Source organism: Ischnura elegans, chromosome 12, assembly GCF_921293095.1.
Source record: "Ischnura elegans chromosome 12, ioIscEleg1.1, whole genome shotgun sequence".
In the NCBI taxonomy this organism is placed as follows: domain Eukaryota; kingdom Metazoa; phylum Arthropoda; class Insecta; order Odonata; family Coenagrionidae; genus Ischnura; species Ischnura elegans.
Window position 1 is genome coordinate 12,899,166 of NC_060257.1, and position 22,224 is coordinate 12,921,389.

The 22,224-nt window shown below is 37.1% G+C and overlaps 1 protein-coding gene across 1 annotated transcript in view; it reads right to left on the reverse strand.

The window, feature by feature from the left end:
* Window positions 1–743: 743 nt before the first annotated feature.
* LOC124168970 (carbohydrate sulfotransferase 5-like) overlaps window positions 744–22,224 on the reverse strand; it is a 112,942-nt gene continuing 91,461 nt past the window's right edge. Inside the window, exons 6-9 of the mRNA XM_046547393.1 lie at window positions 13,419–13,620; window positions 7,802–7,981; window positions 4,883–5,063; window positions 744–3,007 (exon numbers count right to left, since the gene is read on the reverse strand). Coding sequence (XP_046403349.1) covers window positions 2,774–3,007; window positions 4,883–5,063; window positions 7,802–7,981; window positions 13,419–13,620 — 797 coding nt within the window. The 3' untranslated portion in view covers window positions 744–2,773. The remainder of the gene's footprint in view (window positions 3,008–4,882; window positions 5,064–7,801; window positions 7,982–13,418; window positions 13,621–22,224) is intronic.

The window sequence follows — 22,224 nt, forward strand, 5'->3', positions numbered from 1 at the left end:
CGATGTTTTTTTGCATCACTAAATTTCCTTACTCAAATAACGACTAACTATTCAAACAATTTATAAGCGCCGCACTGAATAAAAATCATGCAAAGCATTGTTTCGTCAATCATTATATTTATCGAACGACAGTTTACCACATAAATTTGAGACTGAGCACTCCATTAACTTCATTTCTAACAGATCGCTAGCAATTACAGAGGTTAAGGAGTCTTGATGAAAGTCTTCCGACGGTGAAACCCTCGCTATGGCGAGAGCCAACACCGAAAGGGTCTCGTAAAAACGAATTTTTTAACACGCCTATTATAGGGTCAATTGACGGTGCATCGGCTATCTCTCGTAATAGCGGGGGTGTCGCTATAGCCTGTACTCGCTTTAACGAGGTTCCACTGTACTTGAGAAAATACACCTCTCTCTTAATATTCCATTTTCTATCACACGGCAATGCTTGAATGTGATCTGGTCATGACTAAACCTTGTGAGTGGCAATCATCTGCTCTCCTTTCCAATTCCCCTCATATATTAGGTATTTCTGCACCAAGCTTTGACTGGACCCATGGTTCTAATTTTCACCTAAAAAATAGTATGTAGAATAGGCAATGGCAAGTTCGTTACATGTCTTACAACCAGGTTATAAAAAAAAATAGTAATAAATTATCCACTTAGCATGAGATTGTACTCCAGATATGTCAATGGATGAGTTCATACAAAAATTACCATGGAAATTGGCTAAACGAATGGGAAAATTAGAGCAAAACATTGAAATGCACAGGTCATAGTTTTTTCATGAGCTTTTCAAATTGTCTTGGCTAGCTGAAAGTGTGGATGAGTAGAACCACACTTTCATCATCTTGAGGTGAAAAATAACATGTATACAGCATGGGATTGAGAAGTAAATTTGAGAAGAAAAAAAAGCATTGATTCGGCTAAGAAACAATTGAACTCTATTTCAATCCAGTGAGTAAGGCAGTGTGCTGATAGTTCTACTAAAGAATGTTAGATGGCATTAATTTTATTGTATAAATGCCCCAGAGACATTGAGCTAATTGTTCATTAAGTGCTCCACTTAATTTTTTGCTATTTTTTCCACAATCTGGAATTTAATCCCCCATCAGTCAGAGTCCACAAACAGCATCCGGACTTGAAATGAAGGGCATACTTATCGTATTTGTATAGTACTTGTAATAGTCTCACCCCTTGAACCACAAAGGTATTTGGAACCGAGCATAAATCATTATTATATACCTATGCTTCTGCTCGCCAGAGCAGTTCAAGCAACTATTGTCATGGAATTAAAAAAAGTATGCACTTCCATTATGGCATTAAGGTGAAACGTGGCAAGAACTCCACCTGGCCTGACTTCCTTCACACTACAGCCTAAGTGGGATCAACTCACAATTGTTGCACATCAAACTAGGTGGACTCGCATTGGAAGCTCAATAACAGAAAAACCAACAGTTATTCATATGCATGCCTGCCAGCTGTTAAAAAGTCTCTTCCATTTATTCTGCACTCATTGATGTCACTATATTTCTTTAAACTTAACGATATTAGGTATAAAACTACAAAATACTCACTCACCCACCGACTCATTAACAAAAGAGACGATCGAATTGGCAATGTTTGAAAGGATTGAGTTTTTCAGACAATCTTAATGTTAAGGCGATGAATCTGTAAAAAAGTCTTCAAATCAAGAAATTGACAATGTCACAGAATTCAAAACCTAAGTCTTAGTGGTCCCAAAAGAAAACAGGCTAAAACAATGTATTGAGGGTACACATTGGGATCCAAAACGTCTACTGTGCTACAAATGAAGAGGCTTTCCCAAATGCCCCACTCCATATTTACAACTTTCACATAAAAAATGAATGAAAAAATGAAACAAGAGAAATTTAACAGGGACGAGGAAGCCTAAAAGACCACTGGATATGAACGAGACCACAGAATGTACAGAAGATAATGAGGAGCTCTTTCGGGTGTATTCCAGGGGATTTGTAGCTGGTCAATGGGATAATGCCGAGTATATATAATATCCACATCAAAATTGTGGAGCCACACTATGGATAGGATTCTTGAAGGCAAATGCAACGCTCATGAAACCCAACATTTCTTCTCCGTACCTCTTTTCTACCATATGCTTTCAACAGTTTACAAAACTACAGCAGTGTTAACTACATTACTACTGGCTCGTGATGCTCAAAAAGCTCACTTGGCAGGGCCAAGACCTGTGTATAAGACCCGCAGTGCAGAAAAAGTTAACCCAGGTATAATAACCAATTAGTCTTTAGAATGCATAATAAATCACAGCTAATTTCGATACAATTGGCTCGCATATGCTAAACATATGTTTTTTTTTTGCTATCAAACTTCAAACTTGAGATCACCTAGTTTTCCGTCCCACATAAAAAGTCATTGCATGACACTGCTTCGTTTTCTTTCTTAAATACACATGCATATCTTAAATTTGGCTAATCAGAAATCTTATTAGTTAATTCATTGCTGCTTTCCCTATGCACGAAATGATAATATAGTAATATTTTAGAATATTCCATATTAAATATGCCAGGCACTATCTGAGGTCATCCCCCTCCTCTTCTACTGAGAAGAATACAGTTGCATTTTGGCAAAAAGTCTAAGCCAGCAGACTCATAAAACAGTCTAAATTGAAATTATTGCTCTTTGGATACCCAAAACAGTGATGATAGCATTAGACACCACCATCATCACTTTTATCTTAAAAGCTTCATGTGTATAAATCTTGAGTCCTAAAATCTCACGTCATGACTAAGTTCATCAGGGGATTAAAATTGTCCAAGTCTTGCTGTCCTTTGAGAGATCCACCACGCGCTAAATTGGAGAACCTCTTGATGGCCAGCTCCTTGTAACCCCACAGATGCATCGCTTCCTTGCAGGACGTTTGGATGGTGGCTATCTCACTCAGGGTCAACTCTTTACGCCAACGAAACGGAGCTGATCTCGAGTCCCTGTGAGTGCTTGAAACACCACCCTGGAAGCAAACATAAGATAAGATTACACTTGGGATTTAGTGAGAATACAGAGAACCATATTTTTCCATTTTAAAAACTTCTTGAGCAAAATCCTTTGGCAGTGCGAACGTTTTGTATTTTTGGGGGATGTTCAAGCTGCAATAGCGATCCCTATAGTGTGGAAAAGTGCACCTGGGCTCTATCCAGGTAACAAAAAAAAATTTGGGAAACTGAAGAAGGTAGTCAAGCAATGATCAAACGTTTAAAAAAGTTTTTCTGCAGTCAGCGTACAACATGTATGAAAACGTTCCCAGAGTCTAAGGGTTAAAGTCCGACGATCCAAGTGTGATGGAGTGGAATATTTCCATACTGAAACAAACACTTGCAATTTTCCACAGTTATAAAATTTATTCCGACCTAGGTTTTGATATTTCATCACCTTCCAAGCAGAGTAGTGAATACAGAAAAATCTCAAGGGGGGGCTGCAAAAGATACCTTTAGTTACCTTTACTTTTATCGTAATAAAAATAATGAAGTCACATTCAAAGTTTATGAAGGTTTTAATTAAAGTGATGATGTAAAAATACAAGACAATGCCATCTTATGATATAAAAAAGTTAAAATTGTGGTTCTGCACTGCTTGGCAATACTGCATCCAAGTGAAGAAGATGAAGAGATCCACCGTGAAGATAACGGAGTAACATTGAAACCTAGGTTGGGATAAATTTTATAATTAAGGAAAATTGAAAGTGCTTATTTAAATATGTACTTCTTGAGCTATTCCTAGAAAAAATTTCAACAGACCTAACCCTTTCACAGATAAGTTTATGATGTCACAGTAGCCCAGGTAGCTGGGCTACCTCGGCACTTGTGCCGGCCACCAATTAATGATCACTCATCGGGATAGATGTACTTGCTGAAGGCCAGCAGGTCCTCAATGTTCCCCAATCTCTAATGTCCTTGGGCTCCATGAAAAGTGAGCTCAGGTACCTGTCATAAGTCCTGTACCCACTCTCCTACATGAAGGCCAGCGGGAAAAATGTAAGACCAGACTAGTAAGTCAAAACTGCCCCATTTTCTAGCGAAACTCCTTCTGATGTTTTACAGAACAATGTTTTTGGCGTAAAATATTTTAAAATCTTATGAGACATGAGTGTCTATAAAAATTTCAACAACTCTGAGATTAGTTCCCAATTAATATTTGGAGTCCCCTTGCTTTCTATGATAAACTTCCAAATTTTCATTAGAATCTGATGAAAATAAGACTGAGGCAATTTATTTTTTTCTGGAGATATGAGTGCCCTTGACCACAATCTTTGAATAGCTGCAGTTCCACCCCAATTTTAAATGGTTGTGCAAACTAAACAAGTAGAGTAAGCGAAGAGAGATGTCAATGACTGCACAATGACTAAATGAAAAGAAGAAGAGTAGAAAATATCCTCAAAATCTGAGTGGGTAGGTTTCAGGCCTCGATGAACTGACATGGAACGTCCAAGTATGAACTTTTCCCCCATTTTACAATAAACGATGACCTGATAAATTGCTTGCATGAGAATTAAATATGTATTTTGTTTGGAAGAATTACTGTAGTAAAACAAGCAAGTACATGCATATTTATATTTTTGTATGTATCTCTTTTTTTTTTAATTATTCTTTCTTGCATTAAGTATTTGGAAACGATATTTTTAATCGGTGTTGGTATTTTAATTTGTATGTTGTACAGGCACTTTAATCAGTAAATAATGAATTGTCACTCCCTTAGGCTATTGGAAAAACATATAAATAAATAAATAATATTTTATACCTATTGAAATGAAGAGCAAGTGAAGAGCAGCACAAAAACCTTGTGACTTATCCATCATCTCTAAAATACAATGGAATGCAGTAAAAATCACCTGGTCTGCTTTGGTATGCGTTTCCAAGAATTGGACGATGAAGGGATGTAGGGGTGGGGAGTTCTTCTCCTCTGGCGGTGCCCCTGACTTCTCCTCAGCCTCCTGAGCCAGGCCAAAGAACTCAAAGAGGTCCTCAGTCATCGCAGTTGGATTTAAGGATAGCTCCTCATATCGCAGCACCCTGAAGGGGAAAAATACAGTAAAACCACAATGTAGTAAACCTCTTTACAACATAAACCTCCATACTTCATACCAGCCCTACGGTCCCGTCAGATTTACATGTAAATTTATAGGCAAACCTCTATGTAGCAAAACTCTTTATCTCGTAAAACCTCCACTTATCATACCAAGGAGACACCCCTGAGATGGCCTAACCACCTCTGCAAATCATACCGAGACAACTAGAGACCATTAATGCAGCTGCATTTACGTACATGGAATGACATTTTCAGCGATAAATGCTTATGAGCCTTTAATGAGCTGCAATTTTTAAGTTAATCATTAGTTGTGGCCATTTTCCATAGCTAGGAGAGCATACCTAACAGTAAATAAGGAAAAAAGGTATCCAACTATCCCAATCATTTTAAGTGACTGTTGAATTAAGAGAGATCACATCGTTTTCTCTCGAATCATGGTAAAATCATGCGATAGCACTCGCATTCTGTAATTTAAATAATAAATACATATTCACTAATGCATGCATGTTTGTTTAAACACATAAATATAATGGTTAACAAGACAGTATGTAGTACCTTTCATTTCTGAAGGATAAGAAAAAATGGAGCCTATCACTAAAACCTCTCTATAGTGAACCTACATACATCAAATTGCCCAAATTTTGGCCCCCTCCATTCCAATGTATAGAGGTTTTACTGTAATATCTACTTCAGGACACACGGAATTCTCCTGGTGCTCACCCTCCATGTTCCTTACATGTAGAAAATATTATCAAGCTTGTTCGATATCTCACTCCCAACTCCTACAATATCGTAGAAGCGAGCAAAATGTTAGTAATACGTAAAATAATATATAAACAATAAATAACGTCACATAATAGCAATGACCTTAATGATAACAATAGCAATTAGAAAATTCTTCAAATGAATTATGAATATATATTAGTAAATATAATGGATTCATATTAAAAATCGAGGTTGAAGCTCCACATAGAAGATGCAGGTGTTTCTTCGAGCTATTATTTAGGAAAAAAGATGCATCTGTCAAATACGGTATGTAGTTGAAAAAACGTCCAGGAGGGTTGTGCTTGAATCACTCGGGATTAATTTCGAGACAGAATAATCTCGATCTCTCATTCTGTATTGGAATCTTTTTTCTCTGGATTAGGTATGCTTGAAAATTTCAAACCGATGATTGGTTTCGAGTTTTGCTATCTAGATTCAACACGAGCGATAGACGTGGCAAGTCCAATTGAGGAGGTAAATACCACTGTTGTTAAGGCCTTTTCTACATATATTTACAAAAAAATTGGCCACTTTAGCAAACTTAACAAAATCGTTATTTTTCATCGCAGAAACATGGCTCAAAGATGCACTTGATTGCTTCATTGGCAGGAGTGTGATGCAAACAATCATTTTTTGATGATAGGATTGATTGATAGATTTTCAAAATGCAGTCAGAGTGGTCACTTTTGGGGAGGGAGGCCCCCCCGCTCGGAGGGTCGAAGAGAGGGGCAAGTGGCCAGTGAGGGTGAGCTCATCGAGGAAAGGGTCGCGGATAAGCGACCTTTCGGAGTGCTGAGGCACAAGGCAGGGAGGAAGAAAAAGGACATTCACAGCAGCCTGCCGTGCAAACGTACCAGGTATGCTCACAGCAGTGAAAGGGTTAACAGCATAAATTCAATAAGAAAGAGGATTTAAAAATTATATCTTAAATAACCACTGAAAATGTTAAACAAGGCCACTAAAGACAGAAAGAGGGCGGTGGGAACAAAAGCAAACATTTTTTCGTGACTTATGGTGGTCACTTTTGGTGGGGAGGGAGGCCCCCCACCCCCCTCGCTTGGATTAGTGACCCATTGGAATGCTTCAGCAAAAATTTTGAGTGCATGGCACGGAGGAAGAAAAAGTATGTTCACAGCAGCCTGTCGTGCGAACGTACTAGGTACGTTCACAGCGATGAAAGGGTAAAGGTTAATGTGTAGTCATGGCACACGGACCAATAATTGCGCTTCCAATATGCAGTGGAGATAAATGCGTGGACAGTGTATGCGCGTGACTGACCTTGAAACATGCATGATCGACATATTGATGTTTCTTTTGATCCGTCAATCGTAGTTCTGCAATCAAGTTTGAGAGTTTTTAACATTTTATGATGAAATTCAAAGCTTTTTCCAGGTTTTTTCACGGTAGACAAAATTCACGGTTTTAAGGTTTTCACGGTTGAATGGGAACCCAAAAATTCTCCAGCATAAATCCATAAAATGAATAATTTCAGGGGCTAAAAATTCACATAGAATTCCTAATTTTCTCAGTCCCTGAACACCCTGTCGGCCCTTTAATGCAGCAGATGTGACAAAAAAATCTCTTGTTAACACGTTGCGTACCGGGGTATTTAAATTCCTATGAACGCCAATTCTGGGTGGAGGTGTTGAGATATGTGTAATGCCTTTGGTTTAAACATGGTTAAAAAGCTAATGTTTAGAATATAACTTTGCCCAATCAAATGTTATGATGCATCAATTCATTATGAATAATGAACAACAACTGAAAACGTACCAACGAATACGTATTGTATGCTTTAAAATTGTGAAGGTTGACGCACCTAAATGACGAGAATCTTCGTCATCTGTCCGGAATGTTCGGGAAAAAAATGACGAGAATTCTCACCATCCGTACGCAACGTGTTAACAATCGTTAGATGAAGGTCTCAGTCATTCTGCAATGATCAACCACTTCATACCGAAATTTGTCAGGGTACTCTTTGAGGAGCTCAACAGCTGTCCAGTAGTCCTCCACGAGGTCAGCGCAGAGGTGCCTGGGATCTGAGCAGTCGGGACTCGGTGGGCACCACTCCCTATGGCGACGGCTCTGCATTGTTCCCCTGGGGTCCCGAACCAGAAGCACCATGCGCACATTCAAACTGGTGAGAAAATAAGAAGAGTCTTTTGCCATTCCAAACACACAGCGACAGATTCAAGTATCAGCTCACAGGATCTTAATATTTCAAGTCACCAAATTAATTTTGTTTTCATATTTCTGGGAATATTACATGAAGATTGATCACAAACAGACCAAAGTATTCACCCAGGGTTTGAGCGTATGATGGACATGTTGCGATCCACAACCTAGACTGGCAGCAGTATGTGACTTGCCAGTGGGTCATTAACCCTTTTAGTGCCGTCCTTCTTCCTGGGGTGCAGTTGAAAAATGCGGAGGGTATTTTAATAAAATGTAGCAACTAGGAAAAATAAACATTATACAGTTCATTTTTTAGATATCTTTAAGCGTTATTTTTTTAATTTAATGAGATTAAATTGGACAATAATCAAAACATTTTCATACGTTTACTGATGTATAAGTTTCTTTATTTCAATGTCCTCAAATTTAACAACAATAACGTAAAAGCCGATATATCGGCGCGCCGCACTTTTCAGCCGAGCGGTAAAAGCCGATATACCGGCGCGCCACACTGAAAGGGTTAAACCAGCCCTACGTTAAACCAATTTTGTCCTGGGTGGCATGACACACCAGTGGGTCACACTTAACTTCCAGTCGAATCACATCAATTACCATGCGAAGTAGGAACAGACCAAGTTTTATAACATTAACTTCCAATTTGGCAAAATGGCAAGAGCCACAAGATGATGAAAAATAGGACATTTGCCAGTTTTACCCACAGGTGGGTCACACCCCAGTGAGCATGTTAATATGTATACCCTCCTAATATAGGAAATCTACAAGGCATTGCCGAGTCAATCATCTTTTGTTGCTTTATTGGTTGGTTTTTGGAGGTGACTCAGCTAGCACATTCTAAGTCATTGAGATAAGGTGAAAGGAAGAAATAAGGAGGGCACTTACATTAAACTTGTTGGCCTTTTCTTAAGGATTTCTTACGGCCGGGCCGACAAATATCCAAAGTAGTGACAAAATGGAGGCCATACTTTTAGCACTTCTGTAGATGTTGAAATTATTCCATTGTTTTAGAGTATTCATTAAGGCATTTGCACATAAGAATAATGTTTTTATTCTTGCCACTTCTATACTATGAGGAGAAATAACATCATACAGCCATAATTGAAAATTGTTCACATTTATGAAATGATGGCAAAACCAAGGTTGCTAGGAAAACACATAATTTCACATGAATATCGAGTTAGAATATAAAAATGCTGGAAATAGGAATCTCTAATATACATAGTTTATTCACTGGGTTATCAGGCCATCAATTAAAACTCACAAATGCTAGATTGAATGGACCTTGAATAATTTCAGTTTGTTTCATGCATGCAGCAGCTAAGTTTTTTCAATAAAATTAGATTTTCAACTGGTACCGATGCCTCTCATTCTTATCAGGGGCCGCAGTATAATGGTAAGCATACAAAGATGCTTAATCGTCACACGTTTTATTCTCCTAATTGTTATTTTTTTTCTCTCTGCCAGAAGGAAAAAGTACGTGTATTATGCTTTGCATCTTCACCAGCCAGTCGCTTGCATTTGTTAATTTTTTTCTATTTACGGGAAAATCTGTTATTATGCAGTTGTTCAGCTCTTATAAAGAGTCGCTGTATTTAACTGGTAGGCTTTAAATTCATGTCAGGGGCATTGCATGTGTAGTTCACTGTTCTGCTGCCTTTAGCACTCCAACAGAAGTGACTTATGTTAACCCTTTTACTGCCTCTGGGCTGATATATCGGCCCTCGCTGGTTGAGTGAAAACTGCCAGGGGCTGATGTATCAGCCCAACTTATTTGACTTTTTTTTTTCGTGATTTTGGCCTTTTCAACAGCTGTAATTTAAATAAACCCTCATAATCTATCTATGGTTATAAGATATAAATCTTCTATATTATTTCTACTGTATAGATACCTTGTTCTCAACTTATACACAACCAAACTCTACAAATGAGGTACCAAAATGCACTGAATTTATCAGAGAACAAGCAACGGCATATCTTACTTCATAAATATTGCTATAGTTTCCTAAAATTGGTTTTTAAATAATTAAAAAAAAAAAAAAACAAAAAAAAACAAAAACCGGTAAATATTCCTGACATTAACGGCGCACAAACTGATACATTTGTTCATTTGCAACAATATCTCGCATTCTTTGAATAACTTTTATCAAAATGCTGCTGATTCCACATTCAAGTCTCCTGTTGATACGTAAGTTTGAGTCATCATGTGCGTGTAACAGAGGATAGTGTAATTACTTCCAATTTTGTGTTTAAAGAGGTCCTATGACCTCAATTTGTACATAAACATTCCAATTAAATTTGTACATAAGACCCTGCCTTTTTTATTCTACATTTTAAAATTAGAAACGCGCCTATCCCTCTGTGGACCTGCATTGAAAAGAGCGGGGGAATCCCGCTGGGAGCGGGCGCAGCACGATCGTATACCTTAAGTATTGGGAAAAAATCTATATGTATTTTATTAAAATTAAATAGCTAAAAATTTTTTAAATCGGAAATGTTGCAAATTCCGGTGAATAGCCTTGGCAGTCTTCGCACATCCCACCTGAAATGGGCTGGAAGTAAAAGGGTTAATCTGAGGATATTTACCGGCATTCCTTACCAATTCTTCCCTAAAATCTTATACTTGCCTTACATTAGTCCCTTAGCTTACGATAAGCTGCTTATCAATTTATTCCATAAGAAAACCATAAGAAGTTAATAATTCTCTTACTTTGTGCTATCTGGGGACCAACAAACAAGGTTATATAATCCATAGGGAGGAATAAGGAAGAAAGGGTGGAAAGACACCGGGCTTCGCCATTAGCCTGCCCTTGACCAAAAGCTCTGAATGTCTAAAGAAAAAACCTCGTAATACGATCTTTTCTTCCTTAGTTTATCCTAAAGACCAGTTTCTCCCAGTAATCCAAGTTAGTAAAACCCTCATCATATTAAGTGGGATGAGATTTTTGATTCATAAATGCGAATGACTACAAAATACCATTAAAACAGCTCCCATATAAATTTTCAACTGCAAAATCTATGCAGCTCTCTTAATAAAGGCACACACAGCACAATACAGGCACATTTAGCACTACACCCATATGTTTCTAAGAAGTGTAGTGTTGAGCGTATTTCAAGTTACGAGGCATTGCAGGTGGTACACTCTTTTTCACAACTTTATGTCCCATCCAACAAAGAGAGCATACTAAAAAAGTGCCCTCCACAAAGTACTCAAACAGGAATTGGTCAGTCTCCAAAAAATCACTATTACCAAAGGGATTTGAACCCAGACCCACAGGGTAAGAAGCCAATAAATACACTAGCCATCTCACCACCCTGATTCCCGATCATCTTCTGTGTCAATGAGTAGAGACCCTGAAAAGTGGTGTATATATTCGAGGGAAAGCAGGGCAAATCAGCGCAAGCGGTGCAAAAATTGCAAATTGCATGCTCCAGCAGTGAAAAACAAACTTGAATACTTCTCAATTTTAAATAGTAAAGATCTTATCAGACCACATATTATGTAATTATTTGGCACGACAAAAATGATACAGTGAAACCTCGATCTATCATTTTTCAGAGGGATGGACGAAAAAAAAAAAACGATGAATGCGGGAATGTTCGGCCAGGTTGCCTATGTCCCACGAAACACAGTATTTTGGTGTGTAATTATGATATTCGTTAAAGGATTCAAACAAGAGTTTAGCTAATTTAAGGAATACTAGTACTTTATCAAGACACTTAGGTCATATTGTTGATTCGACTAATATCTCTTTCAAATATCCTAAAGGAACGCCACCTCGCTAAAAGGTGTTTGCTCTCCATTTGGCATTTACACAGCTATTATGGATTTCTGTGGGATTTAAAAATATATAACAACTGATTTCGCCAGCGCAGTGATTAGTTGTGAGTTAGATCACAAAGGCCAAAAATATTCTATTACTTGAAATGTTCCTGTATCCTACCTAACCCTACCACAGGTATGATTTAGGAATATACAAAGACCTCCACATACCCCAGCATCATGTTAACATGTACGTACTAAGACCACTGATTAGATTTAAGCGTGATGAGATTTTTCAATCATTTCAGGCTTCACTTGGTGGAAATGCGATATATCCATGATAAAAACTACAAATCCTACTTTCCACACTTAATAAAAAAAATTACCCTAACAGCCATTTCTACAGTCTGTGTCATTTTCAAGGATGTCCTCATTATGAATGAGACTTTTTATCCATAAATGCAAATCTCTACATATTACCACTAAAACAGTTTCCACCACCATATGAAACAAAATCTACATTGCTCTTTCAATATAGGCACACACAACACAACATAGGTACAGTTAGCACTAGAAATATGTTCCTTAGGTGACTTAAGAGTCACACGCACCATCAGACTGAAGATGGTGTTAGGGTCACGCTACTACAACCAAGAAATTATTTCACACTTTAAGTAAAAAACATTTTGTCACCTTATAGAACAACGACTTTCACCATGTGCTGTAACATACATACAAGTTAAAATAAAACTTAAGAGAATGTCACATCTTGTTATCATATAATCAAGCCTCGAGTTTATTTAAAAAAGTGTGAAATTTTGAACAAAATATTGACGTAGCAGCTAAAGACTGTTACATTTCACAAGCATCAAAATGGCTAATTTAGTGTTTTAAACAACAAAAAACAACTTTCATGCTATTATTTGCATGCCTTTTTTTAATTTTTGTATGCATGATTTGCAAAAAACCTATTTGCAAAATTTCATGGTTGCTATCAATTAGCAAGTCAGTCAGTGTTAAGCGGTTCTATGTATAAATTCCTCTTGAGTCCCAGCGTATCAAATATGATGCATCTGGTTTTTTATCATTTCCTGATCTCTGGGTATCTCCAAGTGCTGAGCGCTACTAGAATCGTATTCTATACATTCTGTGCTTGAACACACTCAGCTGTTTTCTATCTCTTCAATATCAAGCGTGTCTGATTACGTCTAAGATTCCAGTTTTGGTGTTACTCTACAATGAATGGTATTAAGTGTACAATTTATTGATGCTATTTTACTCGATTTCAATAATTAATCAAATTATTATGATCAATTAACTAGAACATAAATTAAATGATATTTTTACCTATCTCCAGTATTAAGGAACTATGTATATAACATCTCTACTATGCATGCTCGCAATTTTTATTCTTTTTACAGAAAACCCTTTACTTGTAATTGTTCTCATGAGTCCTATTGTATCATATATGATATACATGAATTTATAATTCATTGCTTAAAGATTAATCGATTTTTCAGCGGATAGTTGTTTTTTAGTTCTATTTCTGCAGAAAAATAAGGAAAAAGCAAATTTTCTATGGAGGATACACCATCAGGTCTGTTTATTAATGTAGTAGTACCTCTTGTCCTCCAAGAGTCTGGAAGCAAGACGAAGCCTCAGCCTCACCACTTTCATGCTCTGAAAGGGATAGATTCGGCAGGCACGAGAGAGGAAAGAGGGGTCCCAGCACAATTCATGGGATGGTCCACAGGAGTCCCAGAGCCGAGTGTTATGGGTCATCAGAAAATTGTGATCACGCCCATACAACAGGTAGCTCTCCTCTAACAATGAAACAGAAAAGAAGAGGGGGTTTATAGCCTCAACAATAAACAAGGATATTTCTCCAGGTGGAATTCCAAATTATGCAAGGACAATAACTACAACATGTAGTGTTCAAAGGCCATTCCACACAAGGCATTTCCCCAAGGTGGAGTTCTAGATACAGTAAAACCTCTATGTAGTGAACCTCTTTACATCATAAACCTCCATACATCATACCACCCCAACGGTCCCATCGGGAATTTATAGGAAAACCTCTTTGTAGTGAACTTCTTTATCTCGTAAAACCTCTACTTATCATACCAAGGAGACAACCCCGATATAGCCAAACTACCTTTTCAAATAGTACAGAGTCAAATAGAGATCATTAACGCAACCGCAATTACGTACATGGAAATATATTATCAGTATATTTATACTTCACGCTTATTTTTTTTCTGTTACACCTTTTATATGCTGTAATTTTCACGTTAACAATTAGTTACATCCATTTTGTTCCATATGAGAGCATACCTAACAGTAAATAAGAAAAAAGATATCTAACTGTCCTAATCATTTTAAGTGACTGTTGAATTAAAAGAGATCACATCGTTTTCTCTTGAATTATAGTAAAAATCACGTGATAACGCTCGCTTAGTGATATAATTAAATAATGAATATATGTTCGCTAATGCATGCATGTTTATTTAAACGCATAAATATAATGGTTTACAAGACAATATTACCTTTCATTTCCAAAGGATATGAAAAAATGGTGCCTATCACTAAAACCTCTCTATAGTGAACCTCCATACATCAAATTGCCCAAATTTTGGTCCCCTCCATTACGATGTAAAGAGGTTTTACTGTATTAAGGGACAATATGCACACATAATTAAGCCATACAACGTCAAAATCATTTCCAGAATGCCTGTTAAAAGGTGTCATTAATCACATATAAAGCAGCTTTGGCGCAATTCACAGTTATATTCCCCTCTCAGTAGTTCAAGTAATTTTGAATGTAATTTTGCTTTGCTTTGGGTGTGTCATGAGAATTCATTTCTTCATCAGGCTAGTTTATGCCAGATGCTGCATGTGCCGAAAACAGATTTTTCGAGTAAACTAGCCAAATACCCTGATTTTTATCCCTGAGTTAATACAAAATACCAGTTTTTCCCAGTTTTCCAAGCTGGTGAAAACCCTAATTAAGTGCAATGAGATTTTAGATCCATATACGCAAATGTCTACTAAAACAGTTTCCGTCAAAATTTTCAATGACAAAATTTACGTTGCTCTTTTAATATAGGCACACACAGCACAATACAGGTACACTTAGCACTATAAAGTACATACATTCCTAATAAGTGTCGTGTTAAGTGAGATGAGTACAGCAGGTAGTTAATATTCATTTTCGGCCACCTTGGACTGACTTTTCTCAGATTATTTTGACATTGCCTTATGCTGGCTGACATATGAACACTTTATTGCCTCTTTTCAAGGATAGGTCAAATTATTGCTGAAAAAAGTGCTTCACTACAGATTATACGGCACAGTTATCAGTCTCTGCTAACAATTATTATCTTTTGTAGAGTCAATGAATTCATGAATACATTGGGGTAGATGATCTTTCTTTTTTCGCTTTTTCTCGAGTTAATGAAAAGGTGACATAAAAGTTTTTACTAGTTCTGTAGTTGAGGCAAAGCATTAAGACTGCTTGAACAATGTGAGAACCCTGATTAAAGCTGGTGATGCGAACAATGTGAGAGCCATCATTGAGACTCAGCTGTGTTATAGAGAAAATCATATCAAGCAAATTCGCACCACATGAGGGATACCTGTACGTATTTCTCCTTGAGTGAAATGGCCTTACCATGATGTGTATACATGAGTAAAACATGGACATGCATGACAATAACAAACAGGTAAGTACAACAAAAATATAACACATAATAAGGACAACAAATATTCACTATTATTTGGCTCCACAGTGTTTGGGAAAAGTAATCCACACTTGATCAAACACATTTCATACGCCCACACAAATAAGTAATGTTAAAAAAAGAGAATACTGAACAAGTTTAAAATTTACAGGTCTAAATATGTCATTCTACCATCTATAAACATGGGAAGGGCACAAGCCAATCAACCACATCGAAAAGGTACAAAATTGTTGGGCCACCAACTAGAGCCTTGCAAAACTGCTTCAATGCTCAAATTGTCATTGTTTTCAAAAGATTCTGGAAAAGAAATTTTCTCACATTTATTTTAAAAAAATTTCACCATGCCTGACATCTTCCTTATGTTGGCCTGAGAGCAGAGACAGTTTTATTCTCAAACGAAACTTAAGAAAACACTATAACGTGAAAGCCTCTTGATTTCTATATTTTGTATTTAAGATTTCTATATTTAGTATTATATCATTTGTATCAGCTTTTCAAATATTATGTTTGTTGTTATAGTGATTTGATAAAAGTAGAAATAGTCTCGATTCCCTGCAAAATAGAAGAATCATAAACGATCTGCTGTTTCTGCATGATGTCATCAATAAGGGCCTATGCTATGAGTTACTGAAGGAAATAAAAATAATAGCTCCAAATGTTAATAGCCGGTTGAAAAGAACATTTTTTATATCAAAGGTTAAAACAAATTATTCTTCCAACACGCCAATAGGAAGGATTTGTGTAGTATATAACAAAAATTTCAACGATCTATACTTGTATCAAAAGAAAGACTGCTTTGTACAGGATGTTAAGAATATGTTTTGCAACTGTGATAGTATGTAGTTAATATTTTTCAGCATTTGTTATCATGATTGTTACTATTTTTGTGGCTGTTATCAATTTATTTTCAATTTTATTTTGTAGTTACATTCTTGGATTGTTCACCCTGGGTCATTCCATGTCAGTTCATCCAGGCATGACACCCACCGACTCGGATTTTGATGAAACTTGCCAATTTTCATCCTTCCATGCTGGAATGAAACAGTGTAAAATATTTCTTGGCTATCTCTAATAGTTTTTTTTTCACGACCATTTGAAGTTTGGGTGAAACTGCAGTTTTTCAATGAATGTGGTCTCCAGAGGCACTTGTACCTCCAGAGGGAAATAATTTGTCTCAGCCATAGTTTTCATCCGATTCTTATGAAAATTTGCAGGTTTACTATAGAAGTCATGAGGATTCCAAAAACTAATTGAAAAATATCCTAAGGAATATTGGAAATTCTCTAAACTCGTATGTTTCATGAGATTTTAGAAAATTTTGCGTCAAACACATGGTTCTATAAAACATCAAATTTTTACCTGAGGCAATATCTGAATCAAGCTAAATTATTTTTTCTAATATTCTTTAAGGTATGACCCACCACCTGTAAAAATAAAATTCATGGCTTTTTGCTTGCTTTGTTATTAAAAAAAATGTTATGCAAAAAAAATCCCTTTTCACGACTCTGGTCGTCAGTGTTGGGTCCTCCTTCAAGTGTGATGAAATGCTTGTGTTAACTGTTTTCTATATCTAAGAAAATATTTACAACATATATCTAGTGCAAAATACATTCAAAAATTAAAACATTTTTTTATGTGCAGGTTGTTTTTCTCCCAATAAGAAAAATATATTTTTGAAATAGAATATTTTAAGGAATTCATAGCACTTACCCATCATTGCTGGGGAAAACTTGATTGTTGCTATATAAAACACATCAAATACAGGATGCATGTTAATACAAGTTAACTTTCTCCATTTTGTATTGACAAAAACCTCACGAATGTGTTTTACTTCATTAATGTTGCACAACTTATAAATGAACTATCACAATACATAGTCACTTTTGTCTGTGCATCAGTTTGTAGTTAAATAGGATAGTATTAAAGGTCTTCAATGGGGCCTATCTCTGAGAAAGCTAATATTTCAGTTACACTAGAGTTTCATTTCTTTCCCAGTAGTGGTAATTCCAAGTTTTCCTTTTAAATCCAACAGCCGTCGGTTCACACGTTCAATGTCATTCTCCGATAAGTAATGCATTCGTCCTGAGCCTCTTGTGGTAGGAGTTTCCACATAACAAATAACATTATTTACAGGAACATTGCAAATATCTTCTTTCTCTTTTGGCCAGTAAAATGATAAAGAATTTCACTTTTATATCACCTGCATCAACATCCTTTGACATAAGTAGCCCAAAAAACCAGTGATTGTCATACAAGCAGGCCACAAAAGAATTACCGTATTGGCGTGTGTAAGAGGCGCACCTTTTTTCCCAGAAATTGCAGCCGAAAATGAGGGTGCGCCTCTTACACAAACTTATAAGTGAAGAGTGCGGAAGGAGAGGTCGAGGGGAAGGAGCGCGATCCCTCCATCTTCGAAGCAACGAGGCTACGAGCGAAGGAGCAAGGGACGAACACGTTCGATCTTGCATGTGACGTTGTTGCCTTCAAAGCGAAGGGGCGAAGGCGCAGCAATGTGATATATGCAGTTTGCATAGCCTAAAGTTTCCAGTCCGTCTCGTCTTGTTTGAATGCGCTTATGCTACGCTTGTTTCTTCCGAAATTGTCCTGTTTGGACTATTTTGAATATTAGTAGCCTTGTTGTAACTATAAACCTTTGTGTCAAACAATTAGAGCTTAAAAAACTTAAATTCTGTCAGGTATGCGTCGCGTTAGATCTCTTTCTTTTTTTTGAACCTCGTGCTTGTCATACAATTACTGAAGGCTATCGAGATATCTTCGGGCTCAGTAGATGACTCGCCAAGCATTTGGCCTCCAGAAACTGGGAGATCGATCAAGGTCAGTTGGTGAGACGGGGTAGGGGTGAAACACGTTTCCATTGTTCCCCTGTAACTCGATATTATCCTGTGGGGTCTCGGAAAGGAAAAAAAAATGGCCGAGGCATTGGCTGATGGAGGGCCGAGTGTGACTCCATTAAATCTACGAAGTGGTTATTATCCTACGGCGCTGAGATTGCCCCTATTGTTGTCCAAGCTCTTGGGAAGGTTCATGCTATGTGCCTGTCGTGTTTTGCCTTAAAATTTTACAGGGCTGCAATTCTATTGCAATACTCCTGCGAGAGCATTTAGACAAAATTGTTCGTGAATAGGACAAGCATCGTAGAGCAACGGTGTATGCGAAGAGAGGATCGGAACTCTTTGTACTCCCTCTTATGCCGCTATTACCGCCGCAGTTATCAAAATTTCCTATTTCAATTAGTATTAAAAGAGGGAATTTCGATAACTTTTGAAATTCCAGTCATACATCTGCAACACCGCGCCATAGTATAAAAAAATGCCGCAAATTTTTTTCTTCATAGCTTCGATGCTCAAAATAAGGGTGCACCTCTAACACGTGTGCGCCTCTTACACACGCTTATACGGTAGTACAAGTTTTTGTCAAAATTTCTTCCCAACTTGGCTTTATCAAGAAATTGTGGACAGAACTGTATGTGGTATCAAACCTAATTTTTTTTGTCGCAATAATGTATAGAAGAATGGTAGCTACGAGTACCTGGGATTGTTTTTACAAGGTACCAGTGAGTTTCTAATTGTTGCCGAATCATTGATCATTGTTCTTTTTTTAAAACGTAAAATGAAATTTTATCCACTTTGTACTTGCAGAACTCACACACCTTTTCAATGGAAGTCATTGTATTACCCAGATCCCGCTGAAGGCTTTCTCTTGTAAGAATGCACTTAACTGTTCCACCTATCCCGTCACATGGAGATATCCCATGACTAGTTGAAAAAAAAGACCAAGAAGCATGCAAGTCAAAGTCCAGGTGATGATGGCACAGGTTTATAAAGTTTTTACAGTTCTTATATTGGCCAGCTCAACCATTACTGAAATATTGCACTTTCTTTACTTCAAGGAACTTTTCCTTTAAAAACTGAGTGACTATTTTTTGCATTTCAAATACGAAAGCTACATCATGTTCTAGATGGTCACAAAATGCACACAAACTTGACACACAGAGATCTTTCTTCAGCTGCCCACGAGTATAAATTACCGCTGGATGTAGGGAACAACCATCCTCATTCCAGTGATGACCCTGAACCTCATCTTGTATTACATAATGGTAGTTTTCACTGAAATCCAGCAAAACAATGGCTTCATCTGGCTGTAGGTTATTTTTTAGTTCTTTTAGGTATCTCGTCTGGGATTTGTTTATGAAGGAATGTGGGAGAAGTTTTTCCAGATTGTTCACCAGACTATTGATGTATTCATCCAGAGTCACTGTTAACCTAATTTATTGGGTCCGATCTGTTGTCACCCATTGTATGTCACTTCATCTTCAGGGTCCCATTCCTCAAATTTACTTTTCAGATGCTCCTTCAGTTTGTCAGACATACATTCTGAACAGTGCCGTAACATGCAATCCCTGTTATCTTTGGAACATACCAAGTAGTCAAATAGGTTGTTGTAGGTCTCCTCTATAGAGCATCCGTGGAGAAGAAGTGATGCATTCTGATGGATAGCACAGACACACACAGAATGGGTTGCAGAGGAGCCTGCCAACACGCACCATTTAGGCCACGACCGACAGAATTTTGAAAATGCTATTTTTACATGTGGGAATTCAAATTAAAAAGCTGCACACAGCTCATTTAGGTTACTTTAGAAGTAACCTCTTTTGCTTGTGGACATTTTTGGACACACTCACCTTATCTTTCATTCCTGGCATAAGGCGTGAATACTCGTAATTTTGGTAGAATGTCGGAATTAAGTCCCCTGCAGTTTGTTCTATGTTTTTGCCCCTCCTTGGATCTGGTATGGCTATGATGCCTTTCATTCCTAGAATTCCCTAGCATGCCGAATTGTATATTCACTAGCATTAATTTCGGTGGCTACTTTTTTCAAATCCACGAAGTCGGAGCTGGTGTTAGTAGCTGAATTATCTCTTGCTGACTGCCTGCTGTCACCAGTTTTTCTTTTAGTAACCCAACTAGCATATCCATATCACTCGCTTAATCAAGAACTTCTGAATCATACTCTGGAAGGAAATCTTTATCCAGTACTTTGAAAACCTTTTTGTTCAAAGTAGAACAACATTCATGAGGTAAAAAACATTCGTGAAGTTTTTTGTCAATACAAAATGGAGAAAGTTAACTTGTATTGACGTGCATCCTGTATTTTGATGTGCTTTATATAGCAACAATCAAGTTTTCCCCAGCAATGATGGGTAAGTGCTATGAATTCCTTAAAATATTCTATTTCAAAAATATATTTTTCTTATTGGGAGAAAAACAACCTGCACATAAAAAAATGTTTTAATTTTTGAATGTATTTTGCACTAGATATATGTTGTAAATATTTTCTTAGATATAGAAAACAGTTAACACAAGCATTTCATCACACTTGAAGGAGGACCCAACACTGACGACCAGAGTCGTGAAAAGGGATTTTTTTTGCATAACATTTTTTTTAATAACAAAGCAAGCAAAAAGCCATGAATTTTATTTTTACAGGTGGTGGGTCATACCTTAAAGAATATTAGAAAAAATAATTTAGCTTGATTCAGATATTGCCTCAGGTAAAAATTTGATGTTTTATAGAACCATGTGTTTGACGCAAAATTTTCTAAAATCTTATGAAACATACGAGTTTAGAGAATTTCCAATATTCCTTAGGATATTTTTCAATTAGTTTTTGGAATCCTCATGACTTCTATAGTAAACCTGCAAATTTTCATAAGAATCGGATGAAAACTATGGCTGAGACAAATTATTTCCCTCTGGAGGTACAAGTGCCTCTGGAGACCACATTCATTGAAAAACTGCAGTTTCACCCAAACTTCAAATGGTCGTGAAAAAAAAACTATTAGAGATAGCCAAGAAATATTTTACACTGTTTCATTCCAGCATGGAAGGATGAAAATTGGCAAGTTTCATCAAAATCCGAGTCGGTGGGTGTCATGCCTGGATGAACTGACATGGAATTACCCCCCTATAATTATGTATATATTGGCGGAACATTAAAAAAGATAAATAAATAAAGTCTTCGTGAAATCCATGCCATGTGTTCTACCGGGGGCGCATCTAGGAATTAAGGCTAGGAGGGATTTTAGGTGCAACTAACACTGGGGTGTCTGGAGGTATGGCATACCCGCCAGGGTAAGCGGGAGGTGCGAGGGTCATCCCCAGAAAAAATTAGAATAAATAGTGAGTTTTACGGCTTTCTGAGGGATGTTTTATAAATCCTTACAAAGTTCTATAAGTAATATGTATTAATGCAATTAAGTAAAATGTATTTAACTTAAAAAAATTTCTGAGCTCTGGGGGGGGGGGGGAGGGGGTTATCCCCCAAAACCCCCCCTCGCTGCGCCACTGTGTTCTACCAATTGAACTACAAATCTTCCACCTAGGTGAAATTTTCATGAGTTCAGAGGACACAATACAGTATAGCCTCCCGATTATCCAGGCTAATGATGGGGAGAGACGGCACGAATAATCGGAAAACATGGATAACCCAAACTTTCACTTTAATGCCTTGTAATGTTCATAATTTACATAAAACAAACAATATATTATTAATTATGCCGTTATTCTGCTATTTTAAGAGTGCTTCCCGGAATAAATGAGAGCTTTCTTCGCCTGTTCGCGATCTTTTTAGCGGCGATAACATGGTTGTACTCGTATTATTAATGCT